This window comes from Cetorhinus maximus, chromosome 1 (assembly GCF_964194155.1).
Source record: "Cetorhinus maximus chromosome 1, sCetMax3.hap1.1, whole genome shotgun sequence".
NCBI classification, from domain to species: domain Eukaryota; kingdom Metazoa; phylum Chordata; class Chondrichthyes; order Lamniformes; family Cetorhinidae; genus Cetorhinus; species Cetorhinus maximus.
The window spans coordinates 179,661,796-179,681,058 of NC_135879.1; the positions used below are offsets into that span (position 1 = coordinate 179,661,796).

Sequence of the window (19,263 nt, forward strand, 5' to 3'; positions counted from 1 at the left end):
CGTTCTGAAGTTGTGAAAAGTATTATAAATGCAAGTTAGTCTTATTTCTGTTCAATCAACTGCTGAAGCACAAACATTATTCAAAGAGTTACACACCTTTGTTAAAAAGACAAGCTCTCTTAAATACGGTCTAATGGGCGGAAGGTTTGCTAAGAGTGTCAACTGTATATTTTAAACTCTGCAAAAGGAGATGCCAAAGATGAGGAATATTAAGTATTTATTTATATTACTTCCCCAATTAACCGTTAACACAGCGGACCAAGAAAAGGTCACGGTGGTTTAGTTGGGCAGCAACGAATCACCTCTGGCTTATTTAATTTAATATTGGAGATTAGACAAATCATAAATGAATAAAAGCTGCTTATTAATAGAATAGTCGAGCAACACCACGCTACTCCCAAACATAATATCGGACACTAGAATGTGCCAACCTGCTTACATTGCTCTTTAATTTTAATTGGCAGCAGTGCCCTTTTAGCTTCGTTATTTTGAGTCCTTGTCACATATCGATGACACAAACTGTCCTTAAAAAAAAAAATCAAGCAAAATATAAAACTTCCATTTATACAGAATTGAGTGCAGGCGTTGTAAAAATAACCACAAATGTTCAGAAAAATAGGCTGCACTCAGCAGAAAACAAGAATCTATCTGTACAAGGATTTTCACTTTTATACTAAATTTCTTTTGTAATGGATTGCAACATTTATCTGTCTCTCAGATAGAGAGGGAATCCTAGCGGCCGTTGCCCAAGAATGTATACGAGGGGCGGCGGGGGAGATGGAAGCGGCCAGCTCCAAGGACACTCACCTTCTTCCCCATATTGATCGTAAATGGATCTCTTCTTGGGGTCGCTGAGCACATCGTAAGCCTCGGCCACCTCTTTAAATTTATCCTCGGCATTGGGCTCTTTGTTTTTATCCGGGTGAAACTTCAAGGCCATTTTTCTGTAAGCTTTTTTAATTTCATCTTCGTTGGCTTCAGAGCTGATACCAAGGATGTTATAGTAATTTTTACCCATGATTTTTTTCCCCCAGAAACGTTGATCAGCCAGCAACGATCTTTCTGAAGCAGGGGGGAAAAATATATTATTTTTATTAGTATAAAAACATCCAAATTACTGTGTTTAAAAAAAAAAGTGACAAGCTCCATCCGGTGACCGCGCGTGATAAAATTAGAAGCATGCAATAAAGCTTTATTTTGAATTTGAAACATTTGGAGCCGAAACCCCGGAATTTATTACCGTTAAATAATTTTTCCCCCTGTACTTTAAACCAACACGTCAACCAGAAGCGCTCGCCAGTGCTACCTAACCTGCTAGCTGCTTCAGTGCCCGCCTACCAAGGCGTTGATTGGTCCATTTATCTTATCACCGTCCGGAACATTGCTTTCATTCGACCGGCCCGCCGGCCTTTCTTCGGAGTTGATTGGTGAACGTGATGTCGATCTCCGATATTTAAAAAAAAATCGGCGGCCAGCAGGTTAGGCTGAGGAGGGGGGGTGGGTGGTTGGTGGTGACTCATCGGCTGGAATTAGAGCGGAGCGTGCTGCGGGTGGGGGGAGAGAAACTTCCAGAAACATTCCGATAGAGCATCGTTTCCGCTTCGAATTCAAACCGCCTCTGGAAGGTCGAGGCAGCTGGCGTTTCTATCATTTTTAGTCGGTCGAGCTGGACTTGGAGGAACACCACTCGCCCTCCCCATATTCATGGTTTACTTTGATATTGTAATATTCGGTTACTTATTGAGTACAATCGCTATGATTTCCATTCTCACTTTTTCCCTTGTGTCCGTTTTATCAGGTATCAACACAAGTTTGGTTTCCCCTTGGTATTAAAGGTCGAGCAGCGAGCGGACCCCTCTACTGGCTAGGGCTGCCAGTTTTCCAGAGGGTATTTTTGACCTAGAAGGGAATCGAGGGTTATGAGAAGGGCAGGCAGGAAAGGGAGGGGGAGGTATGGCCACAATCAGATCAGCCATGACATTGAATGGCAGAGCAGGCTTGAGGGGTCGAATGGCTGACTCCCATTTCCTATGTTCTACCACCTTGGAGTCTTAAGGAATTAAACCTGGGCACTGCTGTAAGCAACCCAGGAGAAAAATCATACGGTCATCAAAAATGGTAAGTTGTTTTTTCTGCAAAACTTGTGTTTACTAGAAAAATATCTGAGATGGGAGAAAAAGGCTGTCTGACTGTTTTGAGGTGGCTGTGGACTATGTTGTCTCATGAAACCACCAGGAATAAATGCAGGACAAATAAATCTAGTGTGCCCTGGATGATGAGAGAGATTGAGGTGAAGATGAAATGGAAGAAGTGTGTATGCAACAGGTGTTAGATAGAAAATACAATGGAGAATCAGGCCGAATATGAAAGGACCAGAGGGGAAGTGAAAAAACTGATTAAAAAAAAAGCAAGGAGAGAGCATGAAAAGAGACCGGCAGCTAATATGAAAGGGAATCCCAAGGTCTTCTATAAGCACAAATAATAAACGAGTAGGTAAGTCAGGTGTTTCTTACGTGTCGGTGCATACTCGATGGGCCTCTTCTGCACTCTGATTCTGAGTGGGAAAAGGATTAGGGCTGATTAGGGATAAAAAAGGGGACTTGCATGTGGAGACAGGAGAAATAGTGGAAGTATTAAATGAGTACTTTGCACCTGTCTTTACGAATGAAGATGATGCTACCCAGGCTGAGGTGAGAGAGGAGGTAACTGGTACACCAGAAGAATTTAAATTGAGAAGGAGGAGGTTTTAGAAAGGCTATCTTTACTTAAAATAGATAAGGTACCAGGACTGGATGAGATGCATCCAAGGGTAGTGTCAGGAAAGTGATAGTGGAAATTGCAGAGGCACAAGTGATAATCTTCCAGCCTTCTTTAAACATGGGTGGTGCTAGAGGACTGGAGAATTGTGAATGTTACATCCTTGTTCAAAAATGGATAAGGCTGGCAACCACAGAACAGTCAGTTTGACTTTAGTGGTAGGGAAACTTCTGGAAACTATGGTTTGGGATAAATTCAGTACTCACTTAGACAAGTGCAGGATAATTAAGGAAAGTCAGCATGGATTCATTAAGGGAAAATCATGTTTAACTAGCTGGAGTTTTTGAGGTGGTAACAGAAGGTTGATGAGGGCAGTGAAGTTAAAGCGGTGTATATGGATTTTCAAAAGGCATTTGACGCAGTGCCACACAACAAACTTGTGAGAAAAATTCTAGCTCATGGAATAAAAGGGAGAGTGGGCACTTGGATAAGAAATTAGCTTAGTGACAGGAACAAAGAGTAGTGGTTAATGAATGTTTTTCAGATTGGAGGAAGGTATGTAGTGCAGTTCCCCAGGGGTCATATTGGGATCCTTGCTCTTCCTGATATATAAATGACCTAGACTCTGGTGTTGAGGGCATGATTTCAAAATTTACAGATGATACGAAGATTGGAAATGTTATCAACTGTGATGAGGATAGTCTTGAACTTCGAAAGGATAAAGACATTTTGGTGGATTGGGCAGACAAGTGGCAGATGAAGTTCAATGCAGAGAAGTGTGAGGTGATTAATTTTGGTAGAAAGAATATGGAGAGACAGCATAAAATAAAGGGAGAAATACTAAAGGAGACGCAGGTACAGAGGGATCTCGGTGTATATGTACATAAGATGGCAGGACATGTTGAAAGTTAATAAAGCATATTGTATATTAGGCTTTATTAATGGTAGCATGGACCATAAGAGTAAGGAGGTCATGTGGAACTTATAAGACACTAGTTCGGCCTCATCTTGAGTACTGTGTCCGGTTCTGGGTGCCATATTTGAGGAAGGATGTGAAGGCATTGAAGAGAGTACAGAGGAGATTCACAAGAATGATTACAGGATGAAGAACTGCAGCTATGAGGATAGATTGGAAAGGTTGGGACTCTTTTTTTCTCCTTGGAGAAAAGAAGGCTGAGAGGAGACTTCATAAGGGGTATTCAAGATCCTGAGGGGTATGGGCAGGAAAAATAGTGAGAAACTGTTCTCATTCAAGATAGCATCAAGAACTAGAGGACACATTCAAAATAATTGGCAAAAGGAGTAAAAGTTTTGAAGAAAATCTTTTTCACCAGAGGGTGGTTAGAGTCTAGAATGAATTTCCTGAGAGGGCGTTGGAGACAGGTTTGATTGAGGTATTCAAAATGGAATTGGATTGCTATTTGAAAAGAGAGAATACTAAAGGTTACAGGGATAAGGAACGGGAGTGAGACTAGGTCGAATGCTCTTTCAGAGATCCAGTGCAGACTCGATGGGCTGAATAGCCACCTGCACTGTAAAGATTCTGTGAACTGGAGTTGGTAACCCCACAACAGCCAACTAAACAGTCAGTCAACCTCTACTTTGAGAGGCTGAGCACCAACTCTTTGACATTTCCCACTACCTCCCCTGGACTGTGATCCCACCATCGAACATCAAGCCATCATCATTGACCTAATCTCTGGAGCTCTTCTGAGTGCAGCTTTGGAATGGGCTGCATACAGGGGAGCTTGGTGAGTGGGGGAGTTTAAAGTGTTAATCTTGTTCTTGAAAAATCTAGTCTAGTCTGTAATTAGCAGTAACTGGAAAGTACTGTGTAAGTAGACTAAATTTTTTTTTCTCCCAGCTGTAGGCGGGATACATGCACTTTGCTGAGAGAGCCAAGTAGTTAATCCCCGCCTCTCCCCCCTCCCTGATGTGTCGCTGTGTCTGCATCTCCACCTCCAGCTCAATGATTCTGAGCTGAAGCTCCTCTAGTTGCTAGCACTTAACTGCAGACGCGTTTGCCCTGAAACACAATGGCATCCAGGAGCTCCCACATGTTGTAGCCTTGATGCATTTCCTGGCATCCTTAATATGTTTTAATTAATTAATTAATTATGCTATTCACTTATTTATTTTCCATCTTTATACATTTTTTTTTAACTTTACCACTAGTTTGTATACTATTTTAAACCTTGGGACTGGAATACACCTTAACCACTTACCCAGGTAGCTGATTGAATCTGGTTTCTCTAGCTCCAGTTCCGCTTTCCATAAATTTAGGGTTCTTCAGTGCAGCCTAGCCAAACAATTGCAGCTTTGCAACTGAGTGCATACTTGGGAGTTTGGTGAGGAGGGGAAGGAGGTGCTCCCTTTTGCTTTTTCTACTTTTTTCACCCTGTAGGAATTGTTTCTTGTTCTACTATAGTAAAAGGAGCTCGTTGTTAGGTGAGCATCTGGCAAGTGATTAAGTGTATTCCAGTCCTACGGTTTAAAATAGTATACAAACTAGTGGTAAAGTTTAAAAATATGTATAAAACTGGAAAATAATTAAGTGAGTAATATAATTTAAGTAATAAATGAAACACATTAAGGATGGCAGAACAGGTGATGTGTCAAGGCTGCAACATGTGGGAGCTCCAGGATACCATTGTGTTCCAGGGCAAATGTGTCTGCAGTAAGTGTATGTGGCTCGAGGAGCTTTGGCTCAGAGTCATGGAGCTGGAGGCTGAGATGCAGATACAGCTATGCACCAGGGAAAGGGGGAAAGCTACCTGCATGCTTTGTGCCAGGAGGTAGTCACACGACTTAGGATAAGGTCTTCTGATTTGGTCAGGGACAGGAGGGTGTGACTGCGAGTAAAGAGGGTAAGGGGACCCATAAGGCAGGAGTGCAATTGCAATTGTCCATTTGGTTTGAAGTATACTCAATCTGTTTGGATGAGAGTGGGGGCTGCATGGTGAGTGAGCAAACTGACCATGGCACTGTGGTACAGGAAGCCATTCAAATGGGGGAAGTAAAAAGGAATGTAGTGGTAGTAGGGTACAGTATAGTGAGGGGGATTGACGATGTTCTCTGCAGCAAAGAGCGAGAGTGCAGATGGCTGTGTTGCCTGCCTGGTACCAGGGTTCAGGACATCTGCTCAGGGCTGGAGAGGAACTTGCAGTGGGAGGGGGAGGATCCAGTTGTTGCCCATGTAGTCACTAATGACAGGTAGAACTAGGAAAGAAATTCTGCATAGTGCCTTGAGAAGCAGATTACAGCCACAGATTACTTATGGGCATATCAAACTTTTTAAGGATGACCTGTGTTTTTTAAAAGAAATACAAGCAAAGACACCGAGCAAAAGATGGTTGATAATGTAAAGTGACCACTTTCTGGAAAATTGCTTTTTTTTATTCCTTCACGGGATGTGGGCTTCGCTGGCTGGGCCAGCATTTATTGCCCATCCCTAAAAGCAAAATACTGTGGATGCTGGAAATCTGAAACAAGAGCAGAAAATACTGGAAAAACTCAGGTCTAACAGCATCTGTGGAGAAAGAAACAGAGTTAACATTTTGAGTCCGCATGACCCTTCTTCAGAGCTAAAGAGAAGTAGAAATGTGATTAAGTTTATACTGTTTAAGGGGGGTGGAGCAAGTGAAGCTGGATAGAAGGCCAGCGATAGGTGGGGGCAAATGAGAGATTGACAAAGATGTCATGAGCAAAAGGACAAAGGGAGTGTTAATGGTAGTGGTGAGGGCTTAAAAAAAGGTGCTGATAGCGGTATAAAGGTAAGAAAGCAGAATGTGATAGCAAAACAAGGGTAAGCACTCTGTGAAAGAACAACATGGAACAAGTAACAGATGGCCCCTCAGTGGGGCAGGGGTGGGGAGGACACAAAATGGGATAAAAAGGGGGATAAAACAATGAATAAAAATAAATGGGGAAAAAAAATGAATGTTGAAAAAAGGGGATCAAAAAGGGGTGAGGATGGAGGAGAGAGTTCATGGTCTGAAGTTGTTGAACTCAGTGTTAAGTCCAGAAGGCTGCAAGAGGCCCGAGTGAGGGGTCCAGGTGGAGGGCGAATACTGGAGGTGGGTGAAATGATGCATGGAACAGGAGGAGGACTCTTGTCCAAAGAAGCGAGCACAGAGACTGAGGCGGTGGAAGAGTTCAGCGTCGTGCTGAGCCCGAAATTCATTGAGGTGAGGGTGTAAGGGTATGAAACTCAGTCCTTTGAGTATTGAATGTTCATCCCTAGTTGCCCTTGAGAAGGTGATGGTGAGCTGCCTTTTTGAACCGTTGCAGTCCATGTGGTGTAGATACACCCACAGTGCTGTTAGGAAGAGAGTTCCAGGATTTTGGCCCAGCGACAGTGAAGTCATGATGGTGAGTGACTTGTAGGGGAACTTCCATGCGGCGGTGTTCCCATCTTACGTGCTGCCCTTGTCCTTCTTGGTAGTGGTCGTGGGTTTGGAAGGTGCTGTCTAAAGAGCCATGTAAATACAGTGGCTACAGGAGCAGGTCTGAGGCTAGGAATCCTGCGATGAGTAACCCCTCTTGACTCCCCACGGCCTGTCCACCACCTACAAGGCACAAGTCAGGAGTGTGATGGAATACTCTCCATTTCCATGGATGAATGCAGACACAACACTCTATGAGCTTGACACTGTCGAGGACAAAACAGCCTGCTTGATTGGCACCACATCCACAAACGTTCACTCCCTCCACCACCGATGCACAGCAGCAGCAGTGTGTACCATCTACAAAATGCACTGCCGGAATTCACCAAGGCTCCTGAGCACCTTCCAAACCCATGACCACTACCATCTAGAAGGGCAAGGGCAGCAGATCGATGGGAACACCACCACCTGGAAGATTCCCTCCAAGTCACTCACCACCCTGACTTGGAAATGTTTTGCCGTTCCTTCATGATCACTGGGAACTTCCTAACAGCACTGTGGGCGTACCTACACCACATAGACTGAAGCAGTTCACAAGGCAGCTCACCATCACCTTCTTGAGGGCAATTAGGGATGGGCAATAAAGGCTTGCCCAGCCAGCAAGGCCCAAATCCCGTGAATGAATTTAAAAAAAACTCAATTCCTGCAGTGCATTTTGTAGATGGTGCACACTGCTACTACTGTGGTGGAGGGAGTGAATGTTTGTGGATGTGGTGCCAATCAAGTGGCCTGTTTTGTCCTGGATGGTATCAAGCTTGTCGAGTGTTGTGGGAGCTGCACTCATCCAGGCAAGTGGGGAGTATTCCATCACGCTCCTGAATTGTGCCTTGTAGATGGTGGACCGGCTTTGGGGAGTCAGGAGGTGAGTTAGTCGTCGCAGGATTCCTAGCCTCTGACCTGCTCATGTAGCCACAGTATTTATATGACATGTCCAGTTCAGTTTCTGGTCAATGGTAACCCCCCACGATGTTGATAGTGGGGGATTTGGCGATGGTAATGCCATTGAATGTCAAGGGGTGATGGTTAGATTCTCTTTTGTTGGAGATGGGCATTGCCCGTGTTGTGACTCACCTGGGGATCGTGCGCTGCAATATCAATCCCCAATGCTTCCCGAGCCGTGACAAATGTGCAAAAAGTTTGAACAACCCACCTAATTGTTTAATTTAGGTTTACACAATATGAGCACCGGGTTTGTAAACTTAAGTAAAAACTGTTTATTGAACAAATTATCTTTAACCTGTGGCAAAAGAGAGAAATTCGAACTGCTAATTTCCAACTCTATTAACCCAAACTCTACCCCTTCGTAAATCCCTATACACACACACGTAAGAGACACAAAAACATAGATTTTAAGGATGGGATAAAACGGTTCAATAGCACCAATTCCAGAGTACAGGATTCAATGGGTTGATTTTGATCAATGTCTTCCAAATTCCTTTCAGTTCTTTGACAGGAGGTGGTCTTCCAGCACTTTTCAGTCTTTAGTTCACTGGTTGAGCACTTTTCTTTCAATGCCTCTAACGGTGATTTTCCCCTTTTGCCTCTTGTCAGGAGTTTTCAGAGAGTAGGTTATAGAGATATGAGGAGGAAAAGCCAACTAGCTGCTATTATAGAATTACTGGAATCTTACTCAGACAGGGGAGAGAGGTTTTAGGTCTTTTTCTTTCTGGCTAGGAGCTATTCTGCTGCACCGCTCTCTCACAATCCCTGCTCACCTGGTTAGGAGCCAATTAAAACATTGTTGCCAGACAATTCCCCATTAGACCAGACTCCTTGGCACCATCCTGTATTTCATGGCACTCTGTTCCAGGAGAGCAACGTTATATATGGCCCTCACTGTTCCATTAGACATGTCCTTCAAACTTTTTAATTTTAGTTCACAGTCCAACAGAATTAAAAAATAGGTTCTTTACAGCTTGGCACTTGTGGGGTGTGAATGTTACTTGCCACTTGTCAGCCCAAGCATGGATATTGTCCAGGTCTTGCTGCATTTGGAAATGAGGATACTACCCTGAGAAACTCCTGCAGTGATGTCCTGGAGTTGAGGTGGCTGACCTCCAAACTTCCTTTGTGTTAGGTATGACTCCAACCAGTGGAGATTCCACCCCCCCCCCCCCCGTGATTCCCATTGACTCCAGTTTTACTAGAGCTCCTTGATGCCAACATCTGTCAAATGCTGCCTTGATGTGAAGGGCACTCACTCTCACCTCACCTCAGGAGTTCAGCTTTTTTGTTGATGTTTGAACCAAGGCTGTAATGATGTCAGGAGCTGAGTGGCCTTGGTGGAACCTAAACTGGGCGTCAGTGAGCAGGTTATTGCTAAGTAAGTGCCGCTTCATAGCACTGTTGATGACCTCTTCCCTTACTTTACTGATGGGGTGGTAATTGGCTGGATTGGATTTTTCCTGCTTTTTGTGTACAGGACACACCGAGGCAATTTTCCACATAGCTGGGTAGATACCAGTGTTGTAACTGTACTGGAATAGCTTGACTCTGGGTGTGGCAAGTTCTGGAGCACAAGCCTTCAGTCCTATTGCTGGAATATTGTCAGGGTCCATAGCCTTTGCAGCATACAGTGCCTTCAGCCGTTTCTTGATACCACCATGGAGTGAATTGAATCGGCCGAAGACTGGCATCTATGATGCTGGGGACCTCTGGAGGAGGCCGAGATGGATCATCCACTCGGCACTCCTGGCTGAAGATTGTAGCAAATGCTTTTAGCCTTGTCTTTTCCACGTGCTGGGCTCCCCCCATCATTGAGGATGGGGATATTTTGTGGAGACTACTCCCCCAACTCCTCCAGTGAACTGTTTAATTGTCCAGCACCATTCATGACTGGATTTGGCAGGACTGCAGAGCTTAGATCTGATCTGTTGGTTGTGGGATTGCTTGGATCTTGATGCTTATGCTTTTGGCATGCAAGTAGTCCTGTTATAGCTTCATCAGGTTGACACCTCATTTTTAGGTATGCCAGGTGCTGCTCCTGGCATGCCCAGTGCTGCTCCTGGCATGCCCCTCTGCACTCTTCATTGAACCAGGTTTGATCCCCTGGCTTGATGGTATTGGTAGAGTGGGGGATATGCCAGGCCATGAGGTTACAGATTGTGTTCGAGTACAATTCTGCTGTTGCTGTTGGCCCACAGCACCTCATGGATACCCAGTCTTGAGTTGCTAGATCTGTTTAAAATTTATCCCATTTAGCATGGTGGTCGTGCCACACGACACGATGGAGGGTACCTTCATTGTGAAGACGGGACTTCATCTCCACAATAACTGCGGTGGTCACTCCTACGGATACTGTCATGGACATGTGCATCCGCGGGTAGGCAGGCACGTTGGTGAGGATGAGGTCAAGTATGTTTTTCCCTCTTGTTGATTCCCTCACCACCTGCCGCAGACTCAGTTTAGCAGGTATGTCATTTAGGACTCGGCCAGCTCTGTCAGCGCTTCTGCCGAGCCACTCTTGATGATGGACATTGAAGTCCCCCACCCAGAACACATTGTGTGCCCTTGCCACCCTCAGTGCTTCCTCCAAGTGGTGTTCAACATGGAGGAGCACTGATTCATCAGCTGATGGATGTTGTAATCAGCAGGAGGTTTCCTTGCCCATGTTTGACCTGATGCCTTGCGACTTCAAGGGGTCTGGAGTCGATAATGCGGACTCCCAGGGCAACTCCATCGCCAGTGTATACCACTGTGCTGCCACCTCTGCAGGGTCTGTCCTGGTGGGACATAAATGGGATAGATTTTAAACAGATCTAGCAACTCAAGACTGGGCATCCATGAGGTGCTGTGGGCCATCAGCAGAATTGTACTCGAACACAATCTGTAACCTCATGGCCTGGCATATCCCCCACTCTACCAATACCATCAAACCAGGGGATCAACCCTCGTTCAATGAAGAGAGCAGGAGGGCATGCCAGGAGCAGCACCAGGCATACCTAAAAATGAGGTGTCAACCTGGTGAAGCTATAGCACAGGACTACCCAGGTTGGTGATCGTGGTGTCTGGGACATTGTATGTCTGTAAGGTATGATTCTGAGAGTATCACTCAGTTTGTTGCTTGACTAGTCTGTGAAACACCTCTCCCAATTTTGCCATGAGCCCCCAGATGTTAGTTAGAAGGACTTTGCAGGATCAACAGGGCTGAATTTGCCGCTGTCATTTCCAGTTCCTAGGTCGATGCAGGGGGGTCTGCCCGATTTCATTCCTCTTTTTGAGACTTCATAGTCATTTGATACAACTGAGTGCTTGCTAGGCTAATTCAGAGGGCTTTTAAGAATCAACCACATTGCTGTGGGTCTGGAGTCACAGGTAGGCCAGACCAGGTAAGGACAGTAGATTTCCTTCCCTAAAGGACATTAGTGAACCAGATGGTTTTCACAAAAATCGACGATGGTTTCATACTTTTTCAATAAAAAACCTGGAATTAACTCCAATTCCGCCATCTGTCGTGGCGGGATTCAAACCCAGGTCTGTGGAGCATTACCCTGGATTACCAGTCCACCAACAATACCGCTATGCGATCACCTCCTCCTGTGGATCATACTGACAGACCTGTCCTAAGAGAACATGGCATGTTGCACCTGAAAAGGTGTCATGGCCACTTTCAAGCAGAGCCACTTGAAAGGGAGATAGGAAAGCTGCAAAAGACTGAACTTTAATTTCCTGTGGTTGTGGATGTGGAGGAGTGATTTGCATGTCTTAGCAGTTATCCAAAAATCCATCTCCTGTTGACTTAACATCTCAGAATGTGTTAACAGAGATGGGTGCAAGACATGGCTATTTCCTCTCCTGGAATACATATGAAAAAATGGGTTCAAAATCTAGCTGCAGACCAGTGTGCTGGGGTGCTGTGTGATCGCTCTCTCTCTCGCATGCACCCTCTGTTGCTGGAGGCAAAGCTCAGCAGAAGCCACAAGAGAATGGAAATAGTTATCTTACAAACCAAGTATCTCCAACTAACTGTGAATCCACCAAGGTCAGCTCTACCAGAATAACGCAACTTAACAGCCACAACGCCTGCCATCAATGCCTCACGGACAAGCAAAGGACTGATTTGTATATATTTTTTAAACTTTCATTTGGACTCAACTTCTCATTTCTGTGTGTGTTGCAATTTTCATTATTTTTCTACAGTTTTAGTAGCCAATAACCTACTCTTTCTTTGACTCAGGAAAGCCTGGTTAAATTGGCTCCTTAAAGTAAATATGTTTATTGCAACCAGCTGAGGGGGGTTGAATAGAGGGGAGCCAGCTCATTCCTCCTCATCTGGGATCATAATAAGTTAGGGTCCTATCCCAGTAATAACAAATTGGGGACCTCAGCTGGGGACCAGTCATAACAATAGTCAGTATGAGAAGCTAGGCACTAAAAAGAACATCAAAGGTAATCCAGGGTAAACACGTCTGCAGCCTAGTTCCATCTATGTCATTGGTACCTATATAAACCACGACAACCGGATCCTTCCCCCACCCATTGCAGGTTCCTCTCCAGCCCTGTGCAGATGTCCTGAACCCTGGCACTGGGCAGGCAACACAGCCATCTGGACTCCCGTTCTTTGCTGCAGAGAACAGTGTCAATCCCCCTCACTATACTGTCCCCTAGTACCACCTTTTTGCTCCCCCACTTGAATGGCTTCCTGTACCAGGGTGCCATGGTCAGCTTGTTCATCTACCCTGCAGCCCCTGCTCTCATCTAAATAAGCTGAGAGAACCTCCAACCTATTGGATAATTGCATAGGCTCACACTCTTGCCCTCTGGGGCACCTTACCTGGCTTACTTGCAGTCACACCCTCCTGCCCCGACCACTGAAGAAATCAGAAGACCCTATCCTGAGTGATGTGACTACCTCTTGGTACAAAGCATTCAGGTAACTTTTCCCCTCTGTGATGTGTCAGAGACTGCAGCTCAGCCTCCAGCTCAATGACTCTGAGCCAAAGTTCCTCAATCCGCAAACACTGCAGACATGTTTGCCTTGGATCACACTGACATCCAGGAGCTCTCACATGCTGCAGCCATGAAACATCACCTGTCCTGCCATCATTAATGTGTTTTTAATAATTACTAAATTACATCATTCACCTATTTAAGTTGCTTTTTATATATTTTATTAACTTTACCACCAATTTGTGTACTATTTTATACCTTAAGGATAGAATAGACCTTAACCACTTATCAGATACTCACCAAACTGCTAGCTCCTTCCCATGTAACAGAGTTAAGAACCAATTTCTACAGGATGAGAAAGATAGAAAAAGGAAATGAACACCTTCTTGCCCCCCTTCACCGAACTCCCCTATTCACCAAACTCCAAGTCTGCACTTGGCGTTTCCTCAGCTGCACTCCATCTCAGAGGGTTGTGCGACTTTGGGACTCTGCCACGGAAGGCAGTGGAAGCACAGTCACTGATTAGGTTGGTTTGCTTTCCCGCCAACATAGACGGATGATCGGGGTGGGGGGTGGGGGGGGGGCGGGGGAGAGACACAATTCCGGCGGGCTGGCCTGATAATGATATGCTGACATGTATGACAATGAGGTTCCCAACGTCCGAAGGCGGGCTGAGCAGACGATTGCGAAATGCTTTCACACCGGCGTGAAATCAATCGAGCCATGTTGTCCACTCACGCACCTGATCACGCCCGGTGCCAGTGGGCATGGAAAATTCTGCACATCGAAACTCATTATAGGGTGTTAACAGCCACCGTTTCACTCAAAGGAAGCAATGGATTTTGGCTAGAGGTATAGAAACTGTTTGTGAAGCTGCAGTTAACACAATAATGGGCCACATCACTTGGCCCCATGGGTAGTTTTAATATTACATTTCTAGCCTCCTAATTAGTTTGTTGATTACTTCAAACCTGAAAAGAACAACAGCAGGGCTCCCGACTGACCAAGCAGCCAGCCACCATCTCTCAACTCCTTGAAGCCTGTTTCATTTTAAGAACACCTGACTATAGCCTGCCAAACAACCTAGATACAGGAACCTCGTGCTGCATCCTCATTCACTGTCAAGGACTTGTGCTGCCGTCTCCAACCAGGAACTCATCTGAACTGAACTCTGCCATGAACGAAACACCCACTGGATTTTGACTTTCTGGACTCTGGAAATCACGTGAACTAATATTCATTTCTGTGGTTCTTTTACTGTTGTCATCCATAGTTGTAAAAACTCCTTTTTTTAATTCCCGTGTGTGTGTGTGTGTGCATGCGTATGTGCTTGTGCACACCACCCCCCGGGTTTGAATGTGAAATAAACTAAGCTTCTGAGTTAATCAGAAAGAGAGTTTTCCATGTGTTACTTATAAAATTGGACCACACAAAAATGAAGGTTTGGGGAAACACGCCACAGCCTACTTTAAAAATAATTCAAAAACAACTCTGCTTATGGACGGATGGTGAGTGGATAAAGAAGTTCAGTTTGCCTCTCTCTCCTGTCCCTACTTTTTCATTGTTTTTGAATATGGACAGCAGTGGCTGGTTTACAATCTATTGGTTACCACTACCCACCTCTTCCCAGCCCACAGTGTACATTGACACCCTCATAATAATAATCAGTTCTCATGTTGAACAGTATATGAAATTCAGTTGATTTTGCAGAGATTCTAGCTCAGTTTTGGCATTGGTATTGTTTCAATCAATGTACGGCAGATCTATTCACTGCCATATGTTCAACAGGAAGATTCCAAAAAGTTGGCATGAGGCAATAGAAATTGGCATTCTGATACATAGAAAACCATCAAAGGACACTGCCAGCCATTGCTCAATATCACTCCTCCACAATTTGTATTTTAATGGCGAGAGTTGTAACTGGCCTGTCTCACACCTATCTTCAAGGTTACAGGGATAATGTGCCAAAGGATCAGGCTGGTTTCAGACCGGCTGAAGTTGCAGCAACCAGCTTCTCAGCATTATGAGTCAAATAATGACCGGTTTCTAGATCAAACTGAAAACCGGAATAATTCTGGCAGACTTATTCAATGCATGTGACGTGTAGAGATATGGACTATTGCTGAAGATATCAAATGCGATAGCACTATGTGATTCTTGGCTAATGCTGAGCCAATATAGATATCTTGTGCTTTTGAACGAGCAGACCAGCAGAACACACACCTTCAATGATGGTTTACCTTAAATGTTTGTGGATGTACTTCTACTATTTAACACCTATATTGGTGATTGACTTGACACAATTTACTGTAAATTTATTTAATTATTTATGCAGTATAAAGTAAAGACCTCACTACCATAGGTGAAACTATCTTTATTTTTTTTATTCATTCATGGGAGGTGGGCGTCGCTCGCTAGGCCAACATTTATTGCCCATCCCTAATTGCCCTTGAGAAGGTGATGGTGAGCTGCCTTCTTAAACTGGTGCAGTCTTGAGGTTAATTGAGAAATACTTTCAATACTTGCAGCCCCTCCCCAATGCTCCCAAAACTGTGCTGGCAGCTTTATGCCTATGCAAAGCTGCCAATAAACCATTTCATATCTTTTGTGGTCAGTGTGTCCACAATGACCCTTACCTAAAGTACTTGGACAGATGTTTGACTTTAAAAACCTACTGTAAAACAATTTATGAAAAAGTATAAGCAAGGACCAATGTTGAAAACTTGCTGACACAATGTGGAGTGCCAATGTATACGCTCTTTGAAAAGTGAATCTAGCACTGGTGTACTTGAGGATTGAATATTGTGCATCAGTCTGGGTGAGCAACACACCTATCAAATCTCTGGATGTGCAGCTTACTTTTGTTGATAATTATAACTCGAAAATTAACATTGGTTCATTGGTTGCCAACTGTAGCAATGTACCTATACCTAAAATTCAGAGAGTCACACATACAGTTCATGATTACAATTGAACCATAACCAACTTGAACTTAGCAATTCATGAGGACCATTAGAATCTTCCAAAGGCACTTCTGAAATCTCAAGGCCTTTTTGTGATCTGGCTAATGTTCTTAAAGCATCCTCATTTAATTCTAATGCGTACTGGAATGACTCTTGGGACAAGCTCCCTTCCAACAGTACTGTGGGTGTACCTGCACCAGATGGACTGCAGCAGTTCAAGAAGGCTGCTCACCACCACCTCAAGGCAATTAGGGATGGGCAACAGATTCAATGCCCACATCCCATGAAAGAATAAAAAAAGCTAATGCTTTTAAAAAAAAACTGATTTCCAGTCCGACAAGAGAACTTCCAAGCTTCAGCCTATCCTAGAAACAATGTTTTGGTGGCATCTCAGATTTATACCAAGCCATTATCAAAGCTATCCACTGAGTTAGAAGCCTGGACTTTGATACTCGAACATTGTTGATTACCTCTCTTGCCATGCAATATATGCAGTGCCACTCAAATCTCCTTAGTTTTTCTTGGCACTCTGGGATAAATACCAACTGACCTTGGGAATTTATTTGTTTTGAGCCTTTAGCTTATTTAGACTTCAATGTCATTAATCATTAAATCATTGATTATACTTGGAATATCTTTATTTGGGGAGAGCATTTTGCTTATGTCCTGTTTTGTAAATACCTGAATGTCGGCTATCAGAATATTTAGTAGTTTGTGCAAATTCTTAGTTTTAAGCTTTTTTGTTATGGTTATGATGGGCTAGATCCTACAGGTCACAGTGCTCCCCGCCCTGTCTTAAAAAGTTGGTCGTTAGCTCGCCCATGAAAAAGTTGGCTGCCCTGCAGCCATTTCAAGCTTGGTGGGAGGTGGAGGTTAATTGGCTCAGGGTGAGACTTGCGCAATTTTGGGAAGAAATCTTGATTTAGCTGCTGGCTAATCTGATTGGCCAGCAGCTCTGTAGTCCCAGTAGTACAGGTTTGAGAGGTGGCCACTGCTGGGACGACAGCCGGAACCCACAGAAGAGGAGGCAATAGAAGCAGGGAAGAAGATAAATCTGGGGTGTCAGCTGGGTTTGGCTGGCAGGCGCAGTGGGGAAGTTGAGGGAGATAGGGGGCCATGTTTGTGGGGCTGGGGTAGGGTTAAAGGGTGTTATGACATTGGGGGATGCCTTTGATGTGCACAGGGGACCCCCCCAAAGGAGGCACCCCCCTGCCCCCCTCATCTTATTGTTCAACACCAGTTCACCCAGTAAAAGCTGGTGGCTTGTCACTTGGTCTGGGCCTCCCTCTGCCATTAATTTAAGGTCATCAATAGGCCCAAGGGTGAGTGGGCTGCCCGAAACATCCACCGCCCAGTATAAAATGGAAGTCGAGTCAGGGACAGGTGGGAAGAAAGCAGGCAGGCCACATGCAGCATTTTATAAGCTCCACTGGTCTTAAAACATGCCAGTGGAAGGCTGTAAAATCCAACCCCACTTCTTTGCTTTCATATTGCTATGCTACTGAAATAATTTTGTATTGTTACATTTACAAAAAGTTGGCATGAGGCAATAGAAATTGGCATTCTGATACATAGAAAACCATCAAAGGACACTGCCAGCCATTGCTCAATATCACTCCTCCACAATTTGCATTTTGGCCTCATAGCCTCAGCTGCTATGTTTTCCCAAGTCTTTCTTCACCCCTCTAATTTCCATTTTGTTATATTCATCCTAGAAAGCTCCTTCATCTTTCTCCCTGTAAGATTTGTATAGGCCATTTTTCCTCTTTAACAACATGTTAAATGAAGATAATCTACTTACAGTCTTATTAACTTTAAACATAGAAAATAGGAGCAGGAGTAGGCCATTCGGCTCTTTGACCCTGCTCTGCCATTCATTATAATCATGGCTGATCATCCAACTCAATAGCCTGCTCCCGCTTTCTCCCCATATCCTTTGATCACTTTCACTCCAAGAGCCATATCTAACTCCTTCTTGAAAACATATAATGTTTTGGCCTCAACTACTTTCTGTGGTAACGAATTTCACAGGCTCTGGGTGAAGAAATTTCTCCTCATCTCAGTCCTAAATGGTCTACCCCGTATCCTCAGACTGTGACCCCTGGTTCTGGACTCCCCCACCATCGGGAACATCCTGCATCTACCCTGTCTAGTCCTGTTAGAATTTTATAGGTTTCTGTGAGATCCCCCCTCATTCTTCTGAACTCCAGCAAATATAATCCTAACCGACTCAATCTCTCCGCATATGTCAGCCCCGCCATCCCTGGAATCAGTCTGGTAAACCTTTGTTGCACTGCCTCTATAGCAAGAACATCCTTCCTCATATAAGGAGACCAAAACTGCACACAATATTCCAGGTGTGGTCTCACCAAGGCCCTGTATAATTGCAGCAAGGCATCCCTGCTCCTGTACTCGAATCCTCTCGCTATGAAGGCCAACATACCATTTGCCTTCTTTACCGCCTGCTGCACCTGCATGCTTACCTTTAGCGACTAGTGTCCGAAGACACCCAGGTCTCGTTGTGCATTCCCCTCTCTCAATTTATAGCCATTCATATAATAATCTGCCTTCCTGTTTTTGCTACCAAAGTGGATAACCTCACATTTATCCACATTATACTGCATCTGCAATGCATTTGCCCATTCAGCTTGTCCAAATCACACTAAAGCATCTCTGCATCCTCCTCAAAGCTCACCCTCCCACCCAGCTCTGTGTCATCTGCAAATTTGGAGATATTACATTTAGTTCCCTCATCTAAATCATTAAAATATATTGTGCATAGCTGGGGTCCCAGCACCGATTCCTGCGGTACCCTACTAGTTGCTGCCTGTCATTCGGAAAAAGGCCTGTTTATTCCTACTCTTTGTTTCCTGTCTGCCAACCAGTTTTCTATCCATCTCAATACACTATACCCAGTCCCATGCGCTTTAATTTTACACGCCAATCTCTTATGTGGGACTTTGTCGAAAGCCTTCTGAAAGTCCAAATAAACCACATCCACTGGCCCCCCCCCTCATCAACTCTACTAGTTACATCCTCGAAAAATTCCAGTAGATTTGTCAAGCATGATTTCCCTTTCGTAAATCCATGCTGACTCTGTCCGACTCTGCCATTGTTTTCCAAGTGCTCAGCTATTAAATCTTTTATAATGGACTCTAGAATTTTCCCCACTACCGACATCAGGCCGACTGGTCTATAATTCCCTGTTT

The 19,263-nt window shown here is 44.4% G+C and overlaps 1 protein-coding gene across 2 annotated transcripts in view; it reads right to left on the reverse strand.

Annotated features, from left to right (window-relative positions):
* dnajb5 (DnaJ heat shock protein family (Hsp40) member B5) overlaps positions 1 to 1,372 on the reverse strand; it is a 54,828-nt gene extending 53,456 nt beyond the window's left edge. The window contains exons 1-2 of one of the 2 annotated variants that reach the window (XM_078550422.1): positions 1,241 to 1,372; positions 808 to 1,062 (exon numbers count right to left, since the gene is read on the reverse strand). In XM_078550422.1, the coding sequence (XP_078406548.1) occupies positions 808 to 1,018 (211 nt within the window). In that variant the 5' untranslated portion in view covers positions 1,019 to 1,062; positions 1,241 to 1,372. The remainder of the gene's footprint in view (positions 1 to 807; positions 1,063 to 1,240) is intronic. The other variant, XM_078550429.1, reaches the window with a different exon arrangement.
* Between the last annotated feature and the right edge of the window lie 17,891 nt (positions 1,373 to 19,263).